Raw genomic sequence first — 24,558 nt, 5'->3', positions numbered from 1 at the left:
ATCTGCTCAATGTCACTATAAAGTGCAGATAATGGGGTCTACTTCCTAAGGTTGTCGGGAAAGGACTGAATGAAATAGCCCACGGAAAGAACGCTGCCGAATACCTGATAGTTAATAAGTGTAATTTGTTTTCTGTGGATGTCCAGAGCAGAATACTTCCAACGCTCTGATTTATCGTAAGATCGGCCTTTCCAAAGCACTAAATGATAACAAGAGTTCAGTCTCTTTTATTCTGCTTTTTTTAATGTCATATTCCATTTGAGTCCTAAGCATGTAAGCAGGTACCATGGAATGTAAACAAGAAAGGAAACAGAAATATATTGAATGACTCATATGTGAAACAATGCTGTGACTCACGCAGATGAAATAGCTGCTTGGCTGCACAAAATAATTAACACTAAAACGTTTAAGAAGAGACAACATAGGAATAAGCTATTTTAATCAAGCAAAAACAAATTTATATCAATTAGTTCTAAAAATAAAATTAGACTTTTCCAACCCTTAACATCTGTATTTAATAATATCTTCTAACCAAAATACAGATGCTAAAACAGCAAATTACAATATATCTTGTACAGCATACAGTATGTTCACTGTTCACACTTACTTTAATTCTAGTTGGTCGTTATGTACTCAATGCATAAACATCACTTAGAATAAAATTTTCACAATTAACAAAAAATGCGACAAGGCTGTCTTAAAACGGCTCTGCTATAAATTGTATAGAATATACAGGATTACAAAGTCAAGTATTTTTTTTTATCAAAATATACACCCCTCCCTGAAACTAACACAAGCTATCAACATTTTCAACGAATAATACAATTATAGAAAATATTTGCAAAATTATTTTTTTCATGTATAAATATTCTGCCATATTTACTTTGGTCTAGAATTATCAGCATACAAGTCCACTTAAAAAGTATCCACATGGAAGGGCTGGGAGACATCAGTACACGTAATCATTTTGTATTTGGAGTTACCTCAAATCAAAGTGACTGAAACACACAGTAATTCTCCTTGATCCATAAGCCTAATTGAGATAAAACAAATTAGTAGATCACAGGATTGCTTATTCAATTTTCTAATCATCAATTCAAAATTTCTTAGGCCCTTTGCAACTATCTTTTTAACAAAACCCAAATGAATAGTGCAGGTATACATATATACAATGTATAAAATAAAGTTGGACTCGTTTGCATTTTTCCATTTTCCTCTATTACATAATACTGTTTGTAAGTGAAAGCAGATGAACAAAAGATAAATGCAAATACAATACTGGGGTTATTTAACAGCAAAGTACTACAGTATAAAAAGGTCAGCTTTGATCATGTCCTTTTCTGGGTGTTTAAATGCTTTCTTGCCCACCCCAATCCTTATTAAGTCTTCTTCATGGAGGTATCACAACGCTTGGAGAGAGGATCTGGAGTCCTTTGAGCTACTTCTTCACAATGGTAACCTTGCAACCTTGGGTCATCTTGGGTTTCCAGCTATCACATCCCGTGAACATGAATGGCTGCAGGTCATCCTTGAACCGGGTCCCAGATTCTGCTCATACTGGTCATCAAAGGGTAAGAACGTTTTCTCTCTCTCTCTCCTATTCTGGCAGTTTAAAAAGTAAGACTCATGACTTCCAGCCTCCCAGGAACCTAGTCCACATGACGGAATAGCCTATAGGGCAGTTAGATTTTGAGGGCAGTACTGATGGTGTGGGTCAGCATAAAAGAACATTAAAAACGGAAGTGGTTTTTAGCAAGCGGGCTAGATGTCTGCAAACATTAAGACAAGGCATCTGGTTTGTGGATGTATTTCTGAGTCATATCAGTAAGTGACGGAACCTTGTCACTCCACATTCTATCTCCCCACCCCCCAAAGACAAAGCTCTGTTCGAGGCAAGGAAGATCATCACTCCCTCTGCCCCCTCAAGTCATTAATGGGTGGGGCGGGGGTGTGTGTTTCTCTTGTCCTTTTTTTTTTTTTAAATAGTATGTGCTTGTGGGCTGCATGATCTCCAAGAAGGCTAACAATTGTAGGGATTGGGCTTTCTGTCACTTTCAAGCGCCTGGGAATTCACCACCGTACACATGCTTTGCGCTACATTTCCTGGACACTCCTTCAGTGGCACGGAAGGCGTCAGGTTTCACTTGAACCCTTGAGACTGGTTAAATCTACCTGGAAAGACCTCCATGTCCATGGCCTTGTGATGGATGGAAGACTGCAGGGAGTTTCAGAAGAATCTGACCTTTCTTCATTTTCTGAAGTGAGGCCACTAAAAAGTAATATACAGCACAGCACAGGTAACCACAGGTAACTTCTGGGAAGGCTCTCCCCCATGGATAAGGCATGACCTATGTTTTCTGTGACTTGAGTAGACCAGTTCTAATAACAGCTCAGCCATAACTTCAAGAGAACAGCATTCCATCTAAAAGCATACACATGCTCTTAAGTAATATTCAAAATGCTTTCTACTGATTTTTACATCAGTCCTCATTATTTGCAGATCTATTGCTCATCATTATAATTCACTACAGGGGACATGGACAGTTAAAAGTTAGAGTGATTTATATATGTATTTTACAAGGTTTGTGTTGCAGAAAAGTACTTCTAGATAATGTATGAATGTCCTACTCGGGTTACTCATTTCACACGTATTTTCAACTATATTATTTCGTAGGTATCCATTAATTTAAACAATTTTAATAGAAGCTGGTTGGGAATAATGACTGTCATAGCTCATTTACCTTTGAACTTATTTATGAAGATGACATTTTCATGACATCTGACCCTTATTTTCTCCAGTGACTAAAGACAGTTCAGCAGCCAGTTCCTATTAGCACTTATTAGAAAGTTTTAAATTACGCTAAAATTAAACTCTTTTCTTTCCCCCGACTGGCAGAAATATCATAGCTGAGAACTTCATAAACTTTCACAGGTCACTTGGGATATTGGAAGATTCAGCTACTTTGTTTTTGTGTACTTTGCATGAAGTTAATGCTAAAACCCAAAGTAGATATTAGGATCCTTTTCCTGGAATTTTCACAAATGAGATTTTCTTTGTTACATTTCACTCCTTCATGACTGTTACGTGAACAAAATTAAACAGAAACAAAAGAAAACGGCTAACTTAAAAAAAAAAAAACAAAAAAAACCGAAAAACCCAAACCCACCAACTTATAGTTTCGAAGATTTTTCCAAGTATCACCATTCAAAGGACATTATCAACAACGGTTTGTCCATTATCCTTTTGGTCACTGTCTTCTGAATCAATGAAATGTGGATTCTCCAGGGGATTTGAGTTCTCGTGGCCCGTGTCACCTTCTGTTTTCTCCCGCTGACTTGGGCTTTTGAATAAGTGTTTCTTCTGGTGCATTCCAAGGGCAGCAGCTGTTTTGCAAATTTTGGGGCACTGGAAGCAGGCATAGCCCTTCCCATTATGCTCTCGGATATGCCTCTGCTCATGATTCCTTTTCGTGGAGAGATACAAAAAACTCTGAAAGCAGAACTGACAGTGGTATCGCTTTTCGCCAGTGTGGATTCTTTCGTGGATTTTGAGGGTCTCATTCAACGTGAAGGCCTTGTTGCAATACTGACAGACGAACTCCTTCACGCCCAGGTGGATGCGCTCGTGTTTCTGTAGGTTGCCTTGCACCGAGAAGCACCGTCCGCAGGTCTTGCACTGGTACGGCTTCTCTCCCGTGTGACACCTCATGTGCATCTTCAGGGTGGAGGGGCTCTGGAACTGCTTGGAGCAGAGCTCACACGCATAAGGCCTGGCCGTGAGATGCCGGTGGGGCCTCCCTTGATTCCCGGCCCCCGAGGCTTTGTCTCCGTCACAGAGTTCACACTGCAACTTGGGCATCTCTTTATTTTCTTCTTCCTCGAAGGCCTTCTCCTGGGGAGCCTTCCCCACTGCGCAGTCCAGTTCGGCCGGGTATTTACATTTGCTGCTCGGGCTCCTGTTTTCATGCTCCTTCCTCCAGTTGGCTTTCCTCATTTTTCTCAACTGTCTGGATTTCTTTTTGGGTTTGTAGTTGTAGTAAGGGCGCCACGGTTTATCCGTGGAATCCTGGTCACTGGCATCGTCAAACATCTCACTCATCTCCACGCACTCGGACTGGCAGAGCCCGATCGGGCTGTCTCTGTTGGTTTCCTGTTCACTCTCTCGTGGCGGAGTCTCCTCCTGCATTTGGTACTTGGGCCTCCTCCCTCTTTTATAGAACAATTTAGATCCTAGGATGTGCCTTTTCACGATGGCTTCGTTCCCGATTTTCACCGTTATCTGGCAAAGGGGCGCGACGTTGCTGTTTGTGGAGGTTCCCGGGAGAGCAGGCTTTGCGATGTAAGTTTCAATTTTACTAGTTTCTTTAATGATATTTGTGGTTTTGCTCAATGACCCTCCAGGATCAGCAACGTATCTGGACTCCTCTGGTACTTCTCCCCTGTTACACAGGATGGTTTTCTTTTTCTCCTTCATGCTCTTGGGTCTGCTGACAACCCTCCCCACTTTGTCTGGCTCGGGTTTGCCATCGTCTTTCGGGCTCTGACTGCCAGCCAGGTCTGAAGGGGCTGCGGGGTTGTGGCTGCTTGTGGCAGCAACGGCATTGCTGTGCATTATCACCGATGAAAACTGGCTGCTGTGCACGATGACCGAGGGGGCTGAGCCACTGTAGCTGATCACAGAGGTGGAGTTCTCACTGCCGTTACTCACAGACAAAACGGGCGCGTCCCCCGCCCGGAGGCCCGAACTGACGGCATTTTCAGCAGAAGAAACTGACACCTCTGTTGAATAAAAGTTACTGTCCAGATCAACTTTCAACTCTCCCCTCTCTCCCCATTTGGTACCCTCTGCGTTTTGTGCACTGGTGGAAGTGGGTACATCCTGACGTGCTGGTGTTTCCAGTGGGATGGCTGGACTGCTGGTCAAGGTGTTTACACTGTTTTGGAAATTCAGAGTAGGCAATTCAGAGCCGTGTGGATTCTGAATAACATAGGGACCAGGTGCAGACTCGTTCATCTGACTGTTTTCTCGAGTATTTTCATAGGAAGAATGTCGGTAGCTCTTGTAAGGAGCCCTCTTGCATTTCATGGGCAGGAGCCTATAAAGCTTATACGGATAGACACTAGGCTTCAAGCCCCCGTTTGCTGTGTTTTTACTGATGGAAAGTCTATGATCGATGGCATGGAAAGACTTCTGGTGGTTTTTGAGTATATAGTAGGTCATGAACGTTTCCAGGCAGAAAATGCACTGATACCGCCTTTCTCCTGTGTGCCAAATCTCATGTCTTGTCCTATACTCAGCCAATGCAAATACTTTGTTGCAGTAATGGCAAGGATACGTTCTTCTCCACGAGTGAACATTGGCATGTCTTCGGAGGCTGGATAAAGTCACATAACTACGTTTGCATACTACGCAGCTGTAGAGCATTTGCCCGTTAACAAATTTAACCATGTGTTCTGTTTCTGGCAAGGTACTTCCGGGACTGGAAAATTCACCAATCCTATTCTCAGATAATAAAGGTTCTGGACCTGTGAACGCACCTCCATTCTGCCCAATGGTGGGATAGTTTTCTAAGAAGCGCTGATTCCCTCCAGGAACGGGCATGTGGCTTGACCTCATGCAGATCTGCTCGTGCCGATCCAGTCTGTTGAGGGTGCTGAACTGTTTGTTGCAATGCTTGCACACCAAGGGCTCCTGGGTTGGCTTGTGAAGCTGCATGTGGGCGCTGAGCAAAGTGCTGCTGTCGAAGGATTTGGAACAACAGCTACAATTGTAAATGAGAGGCGGCACCTCTGTGGCTGGCAGTGTGGGGGCATCGGAGGATTTATTTTCATCTGCCCTGGGAAAATGGACCTCTCCTTCGTTGTTGTTGGGAGATTTTGAAAGGGAAAGAACTGCAGCTGGCTGTGGACTTCCTTCTTGATTCATTTCCAAGTTGGTTGCTGGAGGGGCGGGTATATTTTCTGGAGGTGAATCCGAATCCTGGGGTGCGGAGATTGTCTTTGGCTTTCGGCATGTTTTCGGTTTTGCTGCAACCGCTTCGCAGTTTTCTTTACCTGTTTTCCCAGGTGAACTGCTGTCCCGTTCCCGTACAGGCAGACTTCTGTAAGCCTCAGTCACGGAAGACACGGCGTAGGAGTGCTCGGCGAGGGTGTGCACGGGCTCCACCTCGTGGCAGACGTCAGTCCTCTCCAGGCAAAGGCTGGTGGTTCTCATGGAGTCGGAGACCTTTTTGAAACTTGCCCTCAAGTCCAGTGGAGAAAACATGTTATTACTATTTTCCGTTTCGATGATGGAAAATGCATTTGTGATCCTTGGCCCATTAGTGATGGCTGGTTCTTCATGCCTTTTTTCATTTTTTTCTTCTTTAACCACTCCCTTTTCGGTAATGCAGAATACATAAGGACCTGGGGAATTTGAAAAGTTGCGATCGGTAAGATCTTCCAAGAAGGATATTCCCAGCTTTTTTCCTGCAGCTGCAAGATCAGTGACTGTTTCTTGTCTCTTGACGACGACTGTGGAGCTGTAGATATAATTAAGGATTTCTGTAAACACTTCGGCTTTGAGATCATCCAGCTCCAGGACGTGGCTGGAAATACAGATGGTGTGACTCCAAAAGATATTTTTGAAATAAAGGCTTGAAGCAGCCAGGACATTGCTGTGGGCTTTAAATTTGGTGTCTTCCACAATGATAGTGACATCACATAAAATGCCCCGAATGCGCTGCTCATTCAAGATTGAGAGCACTGTGTCGCTGTGAAAGTCGTCCTTGAGGTCCCTGGAAAGGGACATGACTGTCATCTGAAACAAGAGGAGAGAAATGGTCAGAGACCCTGCCACAAGGAGCTCCTTTATTTGTAGGCTGTTTTCAATTTCTTTGAAAAACGTTTTTTGTATGAAAATAATTGTTTTTTTTAAAAAATCTCATTCTGTTGCTGCTCCCAAGACTTGGAGTCAACCTTAGAAGTTTAATCTTTATCTTGCCCCAGCCTGTTCCTCATACCACTGCTAATAGTTGTTATAGTTGGAAATCCTCCCAGAACTTTTTCTCCTTCTTTCTCCAAAGTTGTAGCTTGGAGAAAGGTTCCCCGGCCAAATGTTAAAGGTCTCATCATCACGCAGGGCTGCTGCACTGAACTCTTAGAGTCGGGCAATGCCATGGTCCTACCACAAGCCTCCTTATCTATTTCAGAAGATCGCCCTGATGATCTGATCCAAACGTAATTCATGAAGCAGGAAAATGATTTTTTAAAAGTTTTCCCTAAGTAAGCAGTGCCTGTGAGTAAAGGCATTGGCTGCTCGGGAAAGAAGCAAGAACTGGAGGAGCCATTCCTGATTTGTGGCTCCGAAGGGTTTCTCAGTGTAGTCTCAGTCTGCATGACCAAGTCTGACCACTAGGGGCACTCTGCCCTCTGGCCCTTCCTTGTGGGGACCCATCCCGTTCCTTCTGATTTCGCTTTTATCACAGCCAAAGTAGACTGGGGTGTTCAATCAAAAAGGAAACAAAACAAAACAAGTAAAGTATATTTCTGAGTTTACAATACCGTGTCTAGTCACAGGTTCCTAAATTAGCACAATTTAAAGGCACTATGGCTCTTGTTCTGGTCTGAGGATGCTACCTCCATTGTTCCCAGAGCTCAGGTCTTGTTATCCTCTATGTTCTATAATGAGCCTAGAATGGCCAGAGCCAACCCACTAATATTCTAGTGAAGGACAATCCAAAGCAGTGGCTTTCATAGTTACCCACAGTAAAAAATACATGGTACACAGTGACTTAAGACAGAAATGAAACTAAAACTTACCCTTACTATGTGTGATGCAGTCTGTTCTGTCCTATTCTCTTTCACTTAAAAAATGCTAACAGCAACTCACCAAACTAATTCCACTACACACTAATGGATCACTCCTGCACTTAATCTGTACCCCCCCCCCAAATACCCGCTTTGGTCTAAAGGATATACTACCTAGCTATTCATCAAGTCCACCTCTAATCACATGATGTCCAGAAAGCCATGTACCTTGCTGCTATTTCTTTAACTCCCAGTGGCAATGTATTCCTAGCACTGGAGTATAATGTTTAGCCCACGGCATTTATTCAATTGGAAAAGACCAGATGGCCACATAAAGGATCTCTTTTCACCTTTTTGTAAGGATTATAAGCTCTGCCCATTATGTTATTTAGACAGTCCTTTATACAAGAATCCATTCGATAACTTCTTTTTATCTCATTCAGCCATTGGAAAAAGAGCATTTCTACTAACAAATTCTTCATTATTCAGATAATGAGAACAATGTACTCACCACGTTTATTCTCTCTTAATTCTCGAGACGAGGATGCTTAGAACTAACGTTTACCATTGACTGTTGCAGCCACGGTGAGCCTAGGTTTCTGATGTGGCTACTGTCTCACTTCCTTGACTTAGTGAGAGCTCTTTTACTCTTGTTTTCCCTGCCTTTAAGTGGAACCTTCCATGAATCTTTTCTAGGGATGTGGGGGATTAAATCTTTAAATAAAATTAAATGAAAAGGGATCTCTGGGACTTCCCCGGTGGTCCAGGGGCAAAGAATCCAACTTCCAATGTAGGGGACTCGGGTTCGATCCCTGGTCGGGGAACTAAGATTCCACATGCCACGGGGCAACTAAGCCCGAGCGCCACAAATACTGAGCTCACGCGTCTCAATTAGAGTACAGAGCCCCCGTGCTCTGGAGTCCACGTGCCACAACTACAGAGCCCACCCACCCTGGAGCCTGCATGCCATAACTAGAGAAGAGAAAACCCGCATGCCACAACTTGAGAGAAGCCTGCATGCCACAACTAGAGAGAAGCCCGAGTGCCGCAATGAAGATGTCGCATACCACAACTAAGACCCAATGCAGCCAAAAAAATAAAGAATATAAACTTAAAAAAAAGGGGATCTTTATGGCTTCCTCTGTGCCCTGAAGGGAGAAAGGTTCACCCTGAATGGATAGCAGCAGTCTACCCTTCACTGGCTTACAGATCAATAACATACTTGGCTGGTGCTTGTTTGGCCTTCCTTGAGGTCTCTCTGTTCCGGGCCCCTGTAGGATCTACTTTCTCTCCTGACTCGTACCTTCTCCTGTTTGGAAGGGTCAGACCAGACCATAATGGGCTCTAGAGGACTCCCCACAGCAAGTTTTGTATTGCCAGTACTAGTTATCATTAAAAGTTATCATCAGATTTGAGTTAAAAAAAAAAATCACTCAGGACCACTTAGGCTGCAGTGTGTGGAAAGGATCCGAGGGAGGCCAGCTGGTTGCAAACCAGCTAGCGAGGCCGTCCTAGTGGTCCAGGTAAGAATTAATCCATCCACCCCAGACAGAGCGGGAACCTGGGAAGGAGTGATGGCTCCACCCACACCTAAGAAAGTGAGGCCGGGGGAGTTAGTATCTGAACTCAAAATTTACTTTTAATTCCCTCGACCAATATTTATTGAGCAACTGCTAAGTACAAAGCATCAGGCTAAGTGCTACAGGAAGATAAGAGTTCATCTCTCCGTTGAACAGATGTTTACTGAATACCTACTTCACGCTTTGGGACAGTAGTTCCCAAACCTGGCTAGGCATCAAAATCAGCTGGGAAGCTTTAAAACAGTACAGGTTTACAGATAGACCCTACTCCGCCCCTGCAGAGATTCTGGTTTGGAACAGCTGGGGTGAGACCCCGGAATCCGTATGTACTTTTGTACCTTATTTCGTGAATAAGTAATACATTCATATGATAACAAGTTGGAAAGGCACACCGAGTAAACACTGACAAGCCTCCTTCCCACATTGTCTCAGAGGCTCTTCAGGTGGTTTTATATCAACCAGGCAGAAGCAGGCCTGGGGGCTGACACTAAAAGCCAGGGCCGCTAGAGGAACAAAAATACTGCCCCCAAAGGTCTGTGGTACAGCAGGGAAAATAAGATGTGCTCATGAAAAGCCGTAAAACACAGATTCCCAGGGAAGGTGAAGGATCAAGAGCGCTGGGAGAAGGTTTCAGGGGTCGGGGGGAGAGGGGCTTGGGAACGGGTGTGAGCCCAGCAAAACCTTGCAGATATGGACAAAGCTGAGGAAAAGGAATTTCAGTCAGAAAAAGGCACAGTCGAGAGTTTTACGCCCTCAAGAAGCTTGTAATCTAGGAGTCGGTGTAACACTTTATTTTTATTTTGTCGTTGCTGTTGTTTGCCACACCATGCGGCTTGCGGGATCTTAGCTCCCCGACCAGGTATTGAACCTGGGCCCTCAGCAGTGACAGCGTGGAGTCCTAACCACTGGACCACCAGGGAATTCCCAGTGTAACAGTTTAGGACAAAGAATCCAAATCCGCAAATGCGAAGTGAAAAAGCGGTGAAAGTTGTTGAAGATGCAATTCCAAGCCATATTCTGCCTGTCCAACATGCAACAAAGAAATAAGTTAGAAGTCTGTAGGCCAGAGGGGACCCATCGTAGGCCACAAGCACACCTGGTCCCCACACGCTGTGTTTGACTCCCATGGTTTTTGGAACCATGGTTTTGAAAAACTGAGCTCACGTTGAAAACCAGTAAGATTTAACGTAAAAATCAACATATCTTTTCTTGAAAAACAGGAAGACTGGACAGCGAAGGGGGTGTTGGCTGCCTGGCAACCGCGTGGCTGTGTCCCTGTGTCACTGTCACCTGCACGCACGTGCTACCTGTCCAAGTACTTACCGCCAAGCGGCTTCTCTCAGTAAAAAGCCCAGCCTGGCCCCTTCAGGCAGTTTGGTTTGTGCAACTGATAAGAACATTAAGCAGAATCACTTTGCACCCACAGTTCTGAACAGACATACTTAACGATATCCCTAAAATTAGAATTAAGACATAAATGAGCTCATGGGGGGAGGCAGTCATTCTCACCAAAAATAGTATTCTTTGACTTAAGAAAAATTAAAGTGATCTTCTCTGTTATATTTCTTCATTGAGAGTAAATGAAAACAGAAGTCTCAGGAGTTCCTGCCAATGGAAAGCCCACAACAGACTTCAGAAAAAGAAACAGAAGTTGGAAAGCAGATGAAATTCAATTTACACGTAATTTTCTAAAACGTGTTCAAAAAAGCAAGTTTCGTGCAGTATATTTATTATTTTCAGTAGTACTGCTGAGATGGAATAAATAAGCATGAAAAAGGCTAACAAAAATGATGTAGAGGCAAACATTTTGGTAAGCCAATATTTTAAAAAAAAACTAATTTGTAATTAGGTAACTGTGGTCATCTGACTTATGTTACTATTTCCCTGAGTTGGTATTTTAGCTGTAATAGCTTTTAACATACACCTTCTAAATACATAAATACACACACATATATATCCATGTGCACATACCAATAAATCTATGACTATATAACTATATGACCATATGCTGTATGTAAATATATTTTATAAGCACATCAAACAGGATGAACTTTTAATTCAGCATCTAAAAAACAGGATACTTGGACTTCCCTGGTGGCGCAGTGGTTAAGAATCCGCCTGCCAACGCAGGGGACACAGGTTCGAGCCCTGGCCCGGGAAGATCCCACATGTTGAGGAGCAACTAAGCCTGTGCGCCACAACTACTGAGCCCGCGTGCCACAACTACTGAAGCCTGCGCGCCTAGAGTCCGTGCTCCACAACAAGAGAAGCCACCGCAATGAGAAGCCTGTGCACCGCAACGAAGAGTAGCCCCCGCTCGCCACAACTTGAGAAAGCCTGCGTGCATCAATGAAGACCCAATGCAGCCAAAAATAAAATAAATAAATTTAAAAAAAGAAAAAATAAAAAACAGGATACTTGCGAGAGAAAGGGGGTGCAACTAATAACCATGCCAGGGCAACAGGTATACATTGGGACTGTACCCTGGGAAATGAGGATGAATGATCATCCTGTTTTCATATACATAAATATATAAACAAAATATATATCTCTATATAAATTAAATATAAAATTCTAAAGTTATAATTACATATATGTACATTTACATAAAGTATACTTTATAAATATGTAAATGCTTTTAAGAATTTTATAAATATATGATAAACATACTTTATAATTACACTTCATATAAATGCCACTGGGAAATTCTACTTGATTAGCATATTTAGAATCTGCTGCTGCTTTTGTCTCCTGCCATATTCCAGCCTTATACAATACACATTCATCTCATGCAAAGGTGGGCACTTAAATAAGATGCTTTTGATGAGTAAAATGACTGTTCTTCACTTACTTGTAGAATTAACGTTTTAGAAAAGTAAAATAAATCTATGCTGATGGTAAAATATGCAAACAGTAGAGAGGTGGATTAAGGTACAAGGCAGAAGGCCCCCTCCCCACACCAGCCTCCTCAGTACATCCACAGCACAGGCAGCACAGGGACTCCCTATATGGGTCCTTTCCTCATCACTCGGGAGGATTTCTACGCTCTGTATGAAGCTTTAGAAGAAAAACTGTATTTCCTCTTGAGGTGGTTCTTCTATCCTCGCCCCTAGCTCCGCTGCCGGGCAATTCCTATCATTCACTCATCTCAGATGACACCTCCTCTGGTCAGCCTCCTTCCTCACGGATTTCTAATTTGGGGTTCCTACCTTCATAGTCGCATGTAATGCTGTGCGTCTGTCCACATCTCTATCTTTCCCTGTTTGCTCCTTGAGCGCAGGGACAACCGAGCTCATCTTGGTACCCTCTGCGCCCGCAGGGCGGGTACAACACACTGTTGATGTCGACAGTGAGCAGAAACGCACTGGCTCCTCAGACCCCGGGCAGCAAATGCCTTAAATAACATACTGTGCTTAGAAAGCTTTCTGGTTTAAAGCTTTAAAAATTAGACCTAGGTGAACCCAAATGCTACTCTAGAGAAAGCAAAATTACCAGGAAAATAAAAATAAATTCCTGTTCTTCCCCACACCCCCCCAGCTTCCTTCTAACCTGGCGGTTCTCAAAGTATGTTTCATGGACCTCTGGGTCTCCCAAGACCCTATCGGCAAGCTCTTGAGGTCAAAACTGTTTTCATAGGGGCAGGACAGGAATAAAGACGCAGATGTACAGAATGGACTTGTGGACACGGGGAGGGGGAAGGGTAAGCTGGGACCAAGTGAGAGAGTGGCATGGACATATATACACTACCAAACGTAAAATCGATAGCTAGTGGGAAGCAGCCGCATAGCACAGGGAGATCAGCTCGGTGCTTTGTGACCACCTAGAGGGGTGGAATAGGGAGAGTGGGAGGGAGGGAGATGCAAGAGGGAGGAGATATGGGGATATGTGTATATGTATAGCTGATTCGCTCTGTTATAAAGCAGAAACTAACACACCACTGTAGAGCAATTATACTCCAATAAAGACATTAAAAAAAAAACTATTTTCATGACAACACTAAGATGTCATTCATCTTTTTTATCATGCTGACATGTGCATTAATGGTGCAAAAGCAAAGATGGGGAAAACTTCTGGCAACTTAACAAACATCAAGCCAGTAACACTTGGATTAAGGAGTAAAAATTGTTCATTTTATTAAATCTTGACCCTTGACTGTACGTCTTCTTACTGTTGTGTGATAAAATGGGAGGTACACACTGCCTTGAGAAAAAGCACTTGGGTGTTTCTTTGAGTTCTGAGTTGAACTAGCCAATTTTTTTTTTTCATGGAACACCATTTTTACTTGAAAAAAATGGTAAGACAAACCATGGCTATTCAAATACGGGTATTTGGGCAAACACTTCCCTGAAAATGAACTAAGTGAGTCTGTCATTTCAAGGAAGTAGCCATTTTGTTGCCAGTAACAAAAGACTTTGAAGCAGAAACAGAATTTTGGAAAACATGCATCTACCACAATGAGCTCAACACTCCTCAGTACATAATGATTTTTCTGATGATGTTGGTGGTGATGTAATGAAAGTGGTTTCTGGATACTATGCATGGCTCAGTGAACCGACATTTTCCAAATGACCAATGCATATTACCAAAAAAATCATGCAGGGGCTAAAAAGTGTGAGAGAGAGCAGTGGATTTAAATGTAACAAAGTACAGAAAGTTCATTGATATGGATTCCATGTTGCAATTAACCTTTAAGAAATTCCCACTGGTAAGTTCTGGTATAGTATCAAAGAATATCCGCCATTAACTGAAAAGATTATTAAAAAACAACTCCCTTTTCCAATTACCTAGTTGGGTGAGGCTGGATTTTCTTCGTATAACTCAACTAAAACAACACGTTGCAGCTGAATCCAGAAGCAGATGTGAAAATCCAACCATCTTTCTCTGAAGTCAGATATTAAAGATACAGCGTACCCTTGAACAATACAGGTTTGAACCACTCAGATCCACTTATATGCTAATGGTTTTCACTAAGTACGTACTATAGTATTACACGATCCGCGATTGGCTGAATCCACAGATGCAAAACTGTGGATATGAAGGGAGACTGTGCGAATTTTCGACCACATGGAAGGTCTGCGCCCCTAACCCCTGTGCTGTTCAAGGGTCAACTGTATTTGCAAAAACATAAAACAATACCATTCTTCTCACTATATACAGATATACATATATAAGATATTTTTCATGTGGACCATTTTTGAAGTCTTTATTAAATTTGTTACAATATCGCTTCTGTTTTTTATGTTTTGGTTTTTTGGCCAAGAGGCATGTGGGATCTTAGTTCCCTGACCAGGGATCAAACCCACACTCCCTGCACTGGAAGGTGAAGTCTTAACCACTGGACCGCCAGGGAAGTCTCTCACTATATTTTCTGCTTTAGAAAATAGTTATTTTTAAAATACATTTTAAAATACATGTTTTAAAATACATCATTTTATCATGTAACTGGGTTTATCACAATTAATTTTCGTAAGTTAATAGTTTTAAAATTCTCATTTAAATTTTTGAATATGATAAATATTGATAGATATAATTCAGATAAACAAAAGCTCTTTGGGTCCTTAAAGATTTATAAGAGTGTAAGGGGGTCCTGGGAATAAAAAGTTTGAGAACCACTTCTCTAACCTATAAGACAATGCTCAAAATCATTTTTAAAGAAACTATTTAGAAATTATTTTACTCAATAAAATGAATCATCTATAAGCCTAAAGGAACTAAAGACAAAATAAATGAAAGTGTGTTGAAATACAGAGCAGGAACGCCCAGGAGACAGAAGGAAAATCCAAGGGATAGAGAAACAGACACACCTACAGTCACACAGATACACACCCTCTACAGCTGTCTTTAATTTTCCAAGCGTGAAGCGATTGCTATCTATCACTTGAGTTTGAACAGGGCTGAAAAACAGGTGGACCAATTTGCCTAGTGTGGGCCTTCCCCACTACACACTCAGGTGAAAATTGTTCCTTGGTATGCAGGGCTGCTGCCCAGATTCTGTTTGCACAATCTATCATTGCTTGAATCCTTGCCTTCCAAATCTCAAAGGTTAGCTTGGTCACAGCATTCCGTTTGCCCTTACAATTCTATCCATTCATCTACTAAATGAGCCCCTCCCCATTATATCCTGGATACTCTTCCTGGTTTTGAACTTGAAATCAAAGGAAACAATTCCTGACAATGATCCAACCAACAAATTCCAGTATTTCCACCTTAATTAAATCTTCTCTCCCCAAATTTGACAAGGCAATTTTACTGAAATACAGAGAAGTCAAAAAACTTAAAAATGATAGTTTCCATAAAAATTTTAACTCTCACAATGTCAACCAAAAAAAAAAAAATTGATGAACCTCAAGTTGTTTAACCAGTGTAACTATTATATAGAACTTTATAGACCTTGTTAATGAAATCTGGTGTACTTTTATTAGCAAATCTTTAAGACATGACAGATGGAAAGTGAAGTAACCCTGTCCAGTCTGCATTCCTAGTGAGAATTCGAAGTCACTTATTCAAGGCCACTCTCCAGGGCCAGACTGATTCCCACTTTTCTGTATCTTCTGATCAGAGAAAAAGCCAAGAGCCCTCTTGCAGCACCTTGGCCGCTCAATTCCTAACGTACATAATAACGAAACTAAATCAACAGAGCAACTTTCTCCTCTTTCTACTACAAGTCTTCTATAAAAAGACACTTAGAAATAAAACCCAACTAAAAAAGAACACGCTATATTAGGATACTGACCTGGAATCCTGCAAAAGTCAAACTCACAGTCCATTTTGGGCCAGCGCAGGCCCCATACTGAAGTGGAATCTACTGCATGGATCTGCTATTCTCTGCAGAAAGTGTTCTGACAAAGGACACTGCTTCAGTGATCTGGCTCCACCATCCCACACACATCTTTGCAGTGCATTTTCTCATAGTCATGTTGGGTGGCTACGTCAGACCTCCTCACGTGATGGGGTGTTAGAAACACACGCATCAGATCTCGAAAACAGATTACAAAACAGAAGCCCTTTATAGAGTTCAGCTACGTCTAAGAAAAGGAAAATCCTCTTGATTTGCCTTCTAAATGCAGCCCAAAAGGAGAAGAGAAGAGCTGCATTTATCAGACTTTCATGCATTTAAGCTATCAGATTCAAGAAGGTGTAGTATAACAAAGGAGGTTTGTTTTTCATCTGAAATTCAGGTGGTTGGAAAGACTAACTTCAGGAAGCTACTAGAGTCCATCCAACAGAGAGGGGGATTGACTTGAAACACCTTTACTGAATACCTTATTTTGAATAGGTAAATGTTTGGTCTCCAGACTTGCCGTTGCGTGCACACAGACTGTGAGAACGAGTATTATCAGATTCGCAGGTGATGCAATGTGCCCAGTTAAATATTTCCAGTTGCTAGTTTGGAAAGGTGAAAGGGGGAGAAGGTGCTTTCTTTTTTTCTTTTTGAAACACAGCAATGTTTAGGGTAGCCCTTGGGGTCATCTCACCATCAAGCTTGCCTGGACACCTGCTTGCTTAAGGAAGCTGGCAAACGGGCTTAGAGAGTCTATCTCTGAGGCCCTGAAGTGCTGCGTCCATTTCTTGTCTCCACCAAATTCCACTGACATTTAGAGATGCTAATGTGAAAAGGCATTTTAAATCGGAATGCTGTGCGAACTGAGTTACCAGAACGACCGGGACAGGGGTCTTATCCCCTGGAACTTCTCATTTTAGGGGTGAGCTTATCATCTAGAGTTGGTTTCAAAAGCCAAATACCATTTTCTTAAAGGGCCAGCTGACTGAATGGGCCTGTTCCTCTCAGTTGACCTCTACCTGTCAGGGAGGGTGGAGGGAAGAACTGTTGTACATTCTGGCTTCTGAACAACAATGAACCTCCTGCGGGTCACAGGATGGGTTATCCTAAAAAAGGACAGAGACCAACTGCTGCTTTGGTGTTAAACCACCTAAATCCACCTGCCATTGCACCCTTGTTCTCCACCCCAGGGTCCCCCTGCACCCCAGCTTTTGGGGGACTCCTGCAAGACAATGAATCACAGTTTGCATGGACTCTTTCTGGACAAATCAGAAATTGGGCAGAGAGGAGTGAACCAAGAAATGCCCATGAAAAGCACCACACACAATGCTTGGCACACAGCAGGGGTTTGATGAATGTGGGCGGGAATCAGCGTGAGAACTGACTGTGTCCTCCTCACGTGTGACTACGGGGAGGACTGCTTAGGCACACAGTGCGCAGGGCGGCCTTTTAACAGCACAAAGGAGATCCAAGTCAGGCCCTACTTAGAGCCCTTCAGTGGCCATCCCCAGATGTTAGGGTAGAATCCAGACCCTTCGCTGTGGCCTGCGAGGCCCTGCACTGCCCACGGGTCCCAGCCACTCTCCCCAGACTCACCGGTCCTTCTGCCCCGCTCTCTGTGCTCACACTCAGGCCTCCCTGGGCTGACTCCACCTTCCGCGTCTCTCCTGGCCCTGGTTCCGGGCCCGCCCCGGGGCTGGCTCCCTCATACCTCAGGCCCAGCTCAAATGTCAGCTCGGAGGCCCACCCCATCTCTCTATTTGCTCCCGGCTTTACTTGCTCTCGCATCACCTGGTTTATTTCCTTCATGTCACACACCTCAACCTGCAATTATCACATGTACTTGTCTGCTTGTTAACTGTCCACTGTACCTGCCAGAAAGTAAACTCCAGGACGGAAAGGACCTTATTCGTCCCATTCACTGCTGTGTCTCCAGGCCACAGGGCACGGCAGGCACTCGGGAAATATTTGAAAGCAGAGAGACTCACCCTGATGAGAAAAGCGACCTGCACTCCTGGCCCCCCTTATCTGTTCTGCCTGTTTCTCATGCACAGCACTCATAACATCCCCATACACTACACAATGTGCTCATTATTCATTATCCATCTGCCTGCTAGAACTTAAGCATCACGAGGGCAGCAATCTTTGATTTTCTGTACTGACGTATATTAAGCACCTAGAACAGTGCCTGATACATCGCAGGCCCTCAGTACATATTCATGTACTAAATGAACGACCTGTACTAGAAACAGATACACGTTTGTGAATCAGCACTATAGACGGACAGGCACTGTGAGTACTGCGAATTACAATTTTCATCTGTGTGAACTGCCCCAATCCATTTTGAATAAAATTACTTTCATCTGATACATTTCAGGTTGCACAGCACTTCACGTTAACTTAATCCCCTCCATAATCCTGCGAGGAAGGCGCAGAAAATGGAGACACTACGACGAACTCACAGGGTTAAATGAATTAACAGAGTCAGGGCTCACCATATGGAAGCTGTTACTCTCATGCCCACGGTATAGATGTGGAAACTGAACCCGGAGGAGTGCCTCGCTTACAGCAGAGTTGTAATTTCTGAGGGCGGCACCGTGCCCGGCCTCCTGCACTCTGCTGCGTCAGGAGCGTGCGCACACACATAGCAGGAGGGAAGTCAGAACAGCTGACTCGCTGTCTCCAGCACACAATGGCTCTGCCCCAAGTTCAGGCTGCAGGCCGGTGGTACAGGATCACCACTGCAGAAGCCCGCGGCCGGGAACAGGCCCAGGTGAGATTTAAGAGCTAAGGCCATCGGGGGCAGCCTGCCTGGGTCCCGTGCCGAGAAGTCACTGGGAAATGTTGCCTGACATGAAGCAGAATCTGCCAGAGGGGTCCCCAAAAAGGGCAGCTGAGGATCAGAGTTCAGGCAATCAGACTCCTGGCCACGGGCGGCAGGTTCCCGGGGCAACCTGAGCATAGGCAGATGACGCGCCAGGGGCTTGGGGCCCATCACGGCCGGCCGGGTGTACAGTGACGGGGAAAAAGGCGTTTTCAAGGTGCCAGACGAACACGGAGTCAGCCATGGTGTTTGCCCCACAGCCCAGAATTGGCTAAACACCCAACGCCAAGGCCTTTACGCTATACTCACACGTTGCCAACTTAAAATCTGTAGTATTAAAAAAAATTTGATTTTTAAAAGTTTGTTGCCAATTCAGTCCAAGCACTCGAGAGACAAAAGCCAAGGATGTGTGCACTGCCAGGATTTACTAATCTGAAGCGAATGCATCAGGAAGATGAGCTTTCACTTTCATTTCATTTGGGTACTCACCCACCACGAGTACTTAGATTTAATCCTTTCATTATGGGCCTGGGGATGATACGGTCTCAGGGATCATAAGGCTCATGCTGGGGACTTGTCAGGCAGGATAAAGCATGAGACCAGTGGGTATGAAGCATCAGGGCAGCTCTAGAGGAAGAAAATCTCCAGGGTGGGGCCCGCTTTGGGAGCGAGCCTTCTCCATGACAGAGAAAAGAGTCTCCCGGCCGACACGGAGCTGAGACATGGCCAGTGAGGCCCATTAAAACCCTAAGCCCAAATTCCAGTATCTTTACTGAGGCATAGAAGGTCCTCTGTGATTTGACCTCACTTCCTGCCACTCCAACCCACACCGGCCTCCCTTCTGTTCCTTAAATGTGTGAGGATCTTCCCACCTCAGGGCGTTTGCACATGCTGCTTCTGAAGCCTAGAATGCCTCTGCAGCCTAGGCAGCAGCCTATCCTGATCTCTATCCAACAATCCCTTCCCCCTCAATCAGGTTCATCTGTCCTAGACTCTCAGCATACTCTTCTTTCACAGTACTTACTACTATTGTAATTAAGTATTATTTGACAAATGTGTGCTTTACCTCAAGAGTATAAATTCTGTGAGGGCTGTGAGGCTGTTTACCACAGTCTCCCCTAGCTCCTAGCACCACACTTGGCACATAACAGTGCTGATAAACCTTTATGAAATAAATGCAAAAACAAAAACCACCCAAACAGTAAGCTCTCTAGAGCCCACCACACCTGGCACTATTACCAAGCTTTCTGGATCCAGCATTAGGTCAACGCGAACTTCCCTACTACTTGTCACCTATGCTAAAAGGGAGAAACAGCTTTGTTGAACATTAAAAAAATCGAAAAGTCTGTTCTGACACTGTAAAAGGAAAAAAGAAAAAAAACCACACACACACACACATATCAACTCTGCTGGCCTAAAGCTGAGCTGGATAAGACAAGCCAGGGCCATCCACTGCTACAAAGTATTTACTGCTCACACAAGTTAAAACAATGAAACATAGCTTTGAAACACTGAAATTGCTTACTATTATTACTTTGGCTCAAAGACAGGAAAAGAACACTCCTTTAAGCTCTAATGATATGCTTTGTTCTGTTAAAGACAAAACAACAGGCCCAAAATGGAGTTGCTTATGCTAAGCCCCATGTCACCAAACGGAAACTTAAAGTTTTGGCTCTTCCGGCAAAACAACCCTAAACTAGGTATCAGCTTAAATCAGGAATAGACTGATCAGTACTAGTTAGGTAATCTGCCTGACAACCCCCGTCATCCCCTACAAGGAAAGGAACCTTGCAATAACCAACCCACCTTTTTGCCTAGTATAATTTCCTTGTTCTGTTCCCTTCCTCCAGTAAAATCTCTCACCTTGTACAGCTCTTTGGAGCTCCTTTCTATCTGCTAGACTGCATGCTGCCTGACTCATGAATCACTAAATATAAAGCCAGTAAGATCTTTAAAATGTACTCAGTTGAATTTTGTTCTTTTGCCTTTAAGCTCCAGGGATTTGGCCTTTTGTCTACTGAGTGCTTGGACGGAATTAGCAACAAACCTTTAAAAAGTTAACTGTTTTTTTAAATACTAAAAATTTAAAGTCGTCAATATGTGGGTATAGCGTAAGGCCCTGGTGCTGGGTGTCTGTAAGGACCCTGTTTCTGTATCTGTCCTCCCTTCAAGCACTCCCAGAGGTGTCCACTCTCTGTAACCACTTTTCAGTTCCTTCCGATGTTTCCCTCACTCAGCTTCCTCTCATGAGAAGCTGATCTGGAGAAGGTTCTGGGCTAAGGGAAGCACAGCTGGGCTTGTGGCCTGCTTCTGGGTCCCCAAACTGTGGATGCTTGTGCTTCCTGGTACACCAGTCTGTGACCCACTCCAAAGGCATACACAAGCCCTCTTCCCCCATCAGGCAACCAACAGTAAGATGGAAAAGGCATTGTAATGTGAGCTTATAATGGTGGGTCTCAGTGGAGCCGCACCTCAGGCTCACCTGTGGAACCTCAAGAAGAATATGTGCCAGGTGACACTGTTGACACTGAATCAGTTTCGGGAACAGGGTCTGGGCAGCCAGGCTTGTTGCATCCTGCTGAAAATTACCCAGGTATGTTATGCACACGAGCTGGTCCACGACTTCTAATTACATTTTGAAGAATCAGGTCACTGTGTCCCCTGCTTGTGTTGGAGCCCCTCTGGGCAGCCTTCCTGAGGGCTGCTTTAAAGTGACATCGACATCCCGCCACAAATGCGCCAACATCCCCAACTCGACTCATTCTGTGAAGGAGGAAGTTCACCTAAATACGCCAGCAACGTGCCATGCCCCCAACACCAGACGAGCGCATCCCTGTGCCCGGCACTGCTCTACACACTCCGTATACACCATCCCGATGAAACCTCACAGCAACCTTATTCTGCAGATGAGAAAACGGAGACTCAGAGAGACCTTGTAACTCGACCAAGGTTATTTAGCCAGTGAGTGGTAGAGCTGGGATTAAAATCCGGGCAGGATGCCCCCCCAAACCACACTCTTCACTGCAGATTCAGGAGCACCAAGAAAGAAAACACTTAGCTTTTCCAGCTCTTTCTCGGCATCAAAGGCTCCTATGCTCACGACCCCAGCCTACCTACCAGTGTGTGAGTGCTTTGGCAATCGGTAGCCTGGACTTGAGCAGGGCTGCCATGTGCAGGGGGACAGGTCATGTCCTGTGGTACATTGTGAGGGTAAAGGGCGGGGCTGAGAGCCAGTCCGCGCTCTGCTTGGCCAGGCATGTAACCTGGGTGAGGGCTGCATCCCCCTGCCAGGAGAAGCCATTTCCCCGATATGCACAAAGACTCCATATGGACCACCAGATGGCCCTGGGGTGAACACTTGAGGGAAATTCAGAATTTTCCATAAATTTCTACTTTTATTTTCTCAAGAAAAGTAAACTTCAAAGTAATAGCTGGCACTCATAAATATTATCATTTTGATCCACTTCCATTTGAAGGTAATATTTATCGAATGCCTTACCACCCACCAGTTATTGAGTGTAACACAGGGGCTACCACGAGAAGTGGGCACAGAAGGGGCAGAGGGGGGAGATTAAAGCTACTGAACTATGAGAGCTGAGGGACCCCAGAGCACTGTATTAGTCCACTCCTGAAACAGGGCTCTCCCGAAGGATAATCTGGGACAAGGCAGCCCATGTCCAGTCTGGCACCATGGCTAAGAGCCTGAACTCTGGTGTCAAGTGGCTCTCGTCACATTCTGGCTGTGACCTTGGGCAAGTTTCTTAAACTCTGCACCTCAGCTTCTTCATCTGCAAAATGGAGCTAAAAATAGAATCTACCAGGTTAACGTGGGGATTAAATGATAATACCTATAAAGTGCCTGGCTTAATGTCTGACACGAAATCAAGCTTAAAAAACATTAGCTATTATTAGTATTACCATTACCAATTAATTATTATTAGTGGTAAATGTCAGCCGGAGCAAATACTACCAAGTCTTGGCCCCCAGGCCCCAAATCTAGGGCACATGAAATTCCTCAATGGCAGGGACAAGTATTCTATTTCACTGTGCACCCAGGGTTCCCCAGTCCCCACCCTAATGTTTAATACCCCAGAGGGGCTCATTAACTTATCATTCTTCTTTAATGCAAAGAGCAGTTATTACATCTGAGCCTTAGCTCATATGTGGGCATTTAGTTACAAGTATCATTGAAATGATTTGCTTTTTTCAGTTGCATCATCTGTTAGCACTTCTTCTAAGCCTATGGAAGAAGGCATTAAAATTTTAAATAGAAATGATTCATGTTGGCTATTGGCAACTTATTAGCAATTCCAGTAAAAAGCTTGATAGAAAGGAAACTAAAATAATATTTAACACAAATACTTAAATCATCTATACATTTCCAGTCTGTGCACTTGTCCTTTCAGGTCAGAAGGTCACTCAAATCTGGCTATATAAACACGGCCAGGCGCTGGCTGCTTGTGGGGTCCCGTTCCTATTTTCGATGGCGATATTCTTTTATTTCACAAGAAAGCCTCCCCTGGGATCTGCTTCATCACCTCTCCTGTCTCTTTAGACTCCTGGCAGACCACATTTGCTCCTTTGCCCTCACACCAAGGTTTTGCGGGGATGAAGTCTTGAGACCTCCTCTCTCTTATTTTAAACTAGGAACCTAATGATAGGTCAGTTTGGTTATGATTTATTTTAGAGAACATCCTGATGTTTCAGTTTTTTGATTTAAAAGTCTTTTTAGTTTATGTCTCAGTTTAATGGATTCATTAGGTTGTGGCTGATTCAGTAAAAAAAAATGTTTTTAATTTGGGTTCAGTCTGGGGTTTTGCACATTTATGTGCTGATTTTGGATTCTGGTTCAAGCTTCCACTGAAGTCCCTGATGAAAATTTTTGACAACTGTCAGAGGTAGTCAATTGTTCCGAGCTTTCCCCTTCCTGTTCCCAGGGGCCATCCTTTCTGCCCCTAAAGATATAGAGACATCTTTATCCTCAGAGGGTAGAGCAGGGCCCCTGCTTACACACTCCTGGGTTCAAACTCCAGTTCTGCCACTTAGTAGCTGTATGAATTTTAACAAGTTAATTAGCATCTCAAGACTTGTTTTTTTTTAATCTATAAAATGGATATAATAGTGCAACTTAATTCTTAATAGGATTAGAAGAGACAGTCCAGATAAAATGTAGTATCTCATTCTATTGCTCTTTTTCGCCCTGATAATTTCCCATGAAAATTCCAGAAAACAAAACAATTCCTACAACCCTTTTCTCTGGCCCACCTCATTATGATAATAGCAACCAATTTAACGCTTGTTGGTTGAAAGGATGTTGGAAGCAGGGATCATTTTGTAAGTGGGGATTTCCCTGGGGCTGAAGTGGAGAGATGAGTGGCCTGGAGAGTCCCCGGCTTCCAGGGCTTCCAGGGAGCCCGGGCAACTTAGCTCTGGGCAGGCTGGACGGTTAGGAGCTATGGGGCTCAGGCCAGGCTGACCCCAAAAGGAGGGAAGTTAGAAGAACATAATCATGGAAGGTAAGTGCAAAAATAAATATTTAGCAAAATAAGGGACTGTGGGTAATTCATTAAGCATTCCTGTACTAA

At 43.8% G+C, this 24,558-nt stretch overlaps 1 protein-coding gene and 1 non-coding gene across 7 annotated transcripts in view; both read right to left on the bottom strand.

Annotated features, from left to right (window-relative positions):
* Positions 1–223: 223 nt before the first annotated feature.
* The window catches only part of ZBTB38 (zinc finger and BTB domain containing 38), a 75,927-nt gene continuing 51,592 nt past the window's right edge, over positions 224–24,558 (bottom strand). For 2 of the 6 annotated variants that reach the window (XM_027091718.1, XM_027091717.1), the window contains one exon: positions 224–6,799. In XM_027091718.1, coding sequence (XP_026947519.1) covers positions 3,206–6,799 — 3,594 coding nt within the window. In that variant the 3' untranslated portion in view covers positions 224–3,205. Of the gene's footprint in view, positions 6,800–8,299; positions 8,580–8,814; positions 10,390–16,101; positions 17,666–17,745; positions 18,136–24,558 lie in introns of those variants that run through there. The other 4 variants (XM_027091716.1, XM_027091720.1, XM_027091721.1 and 1 more) reach the window with 4 other exon arrangements.
* Positions 10,216–10,288, bottom strand: TRNAD-GUC (transfer RNA aspartic acid (anticodon GUC)). Its single transcript has one exon. It is a non-coding gene; the product is annotated as a tRNA-Asp (tRNA).

The sequence above is a fragment of the Aethalodelphis obliquidens genome, unplaced genomic scaffold (assembly GCF_003676395.1).
Source record: "Aethalodelphis obliquidens isolate GAN/ISIS:26980383/991018 unplaced genomic scaffold, ASM367639v1 scaffold72, whole genome shotgun sequence".
NCBI lineage: Eukaryota > Metazoa > Chordata > Mammalia > Artiodactyla > Delphinidae > Aethalodelphis > Aethalodelphis obliquidens.
Note: the sequence above shows the minus strand (reverse complement) of the source record. Positions and strands in the feature narration are given on the sequence as shown.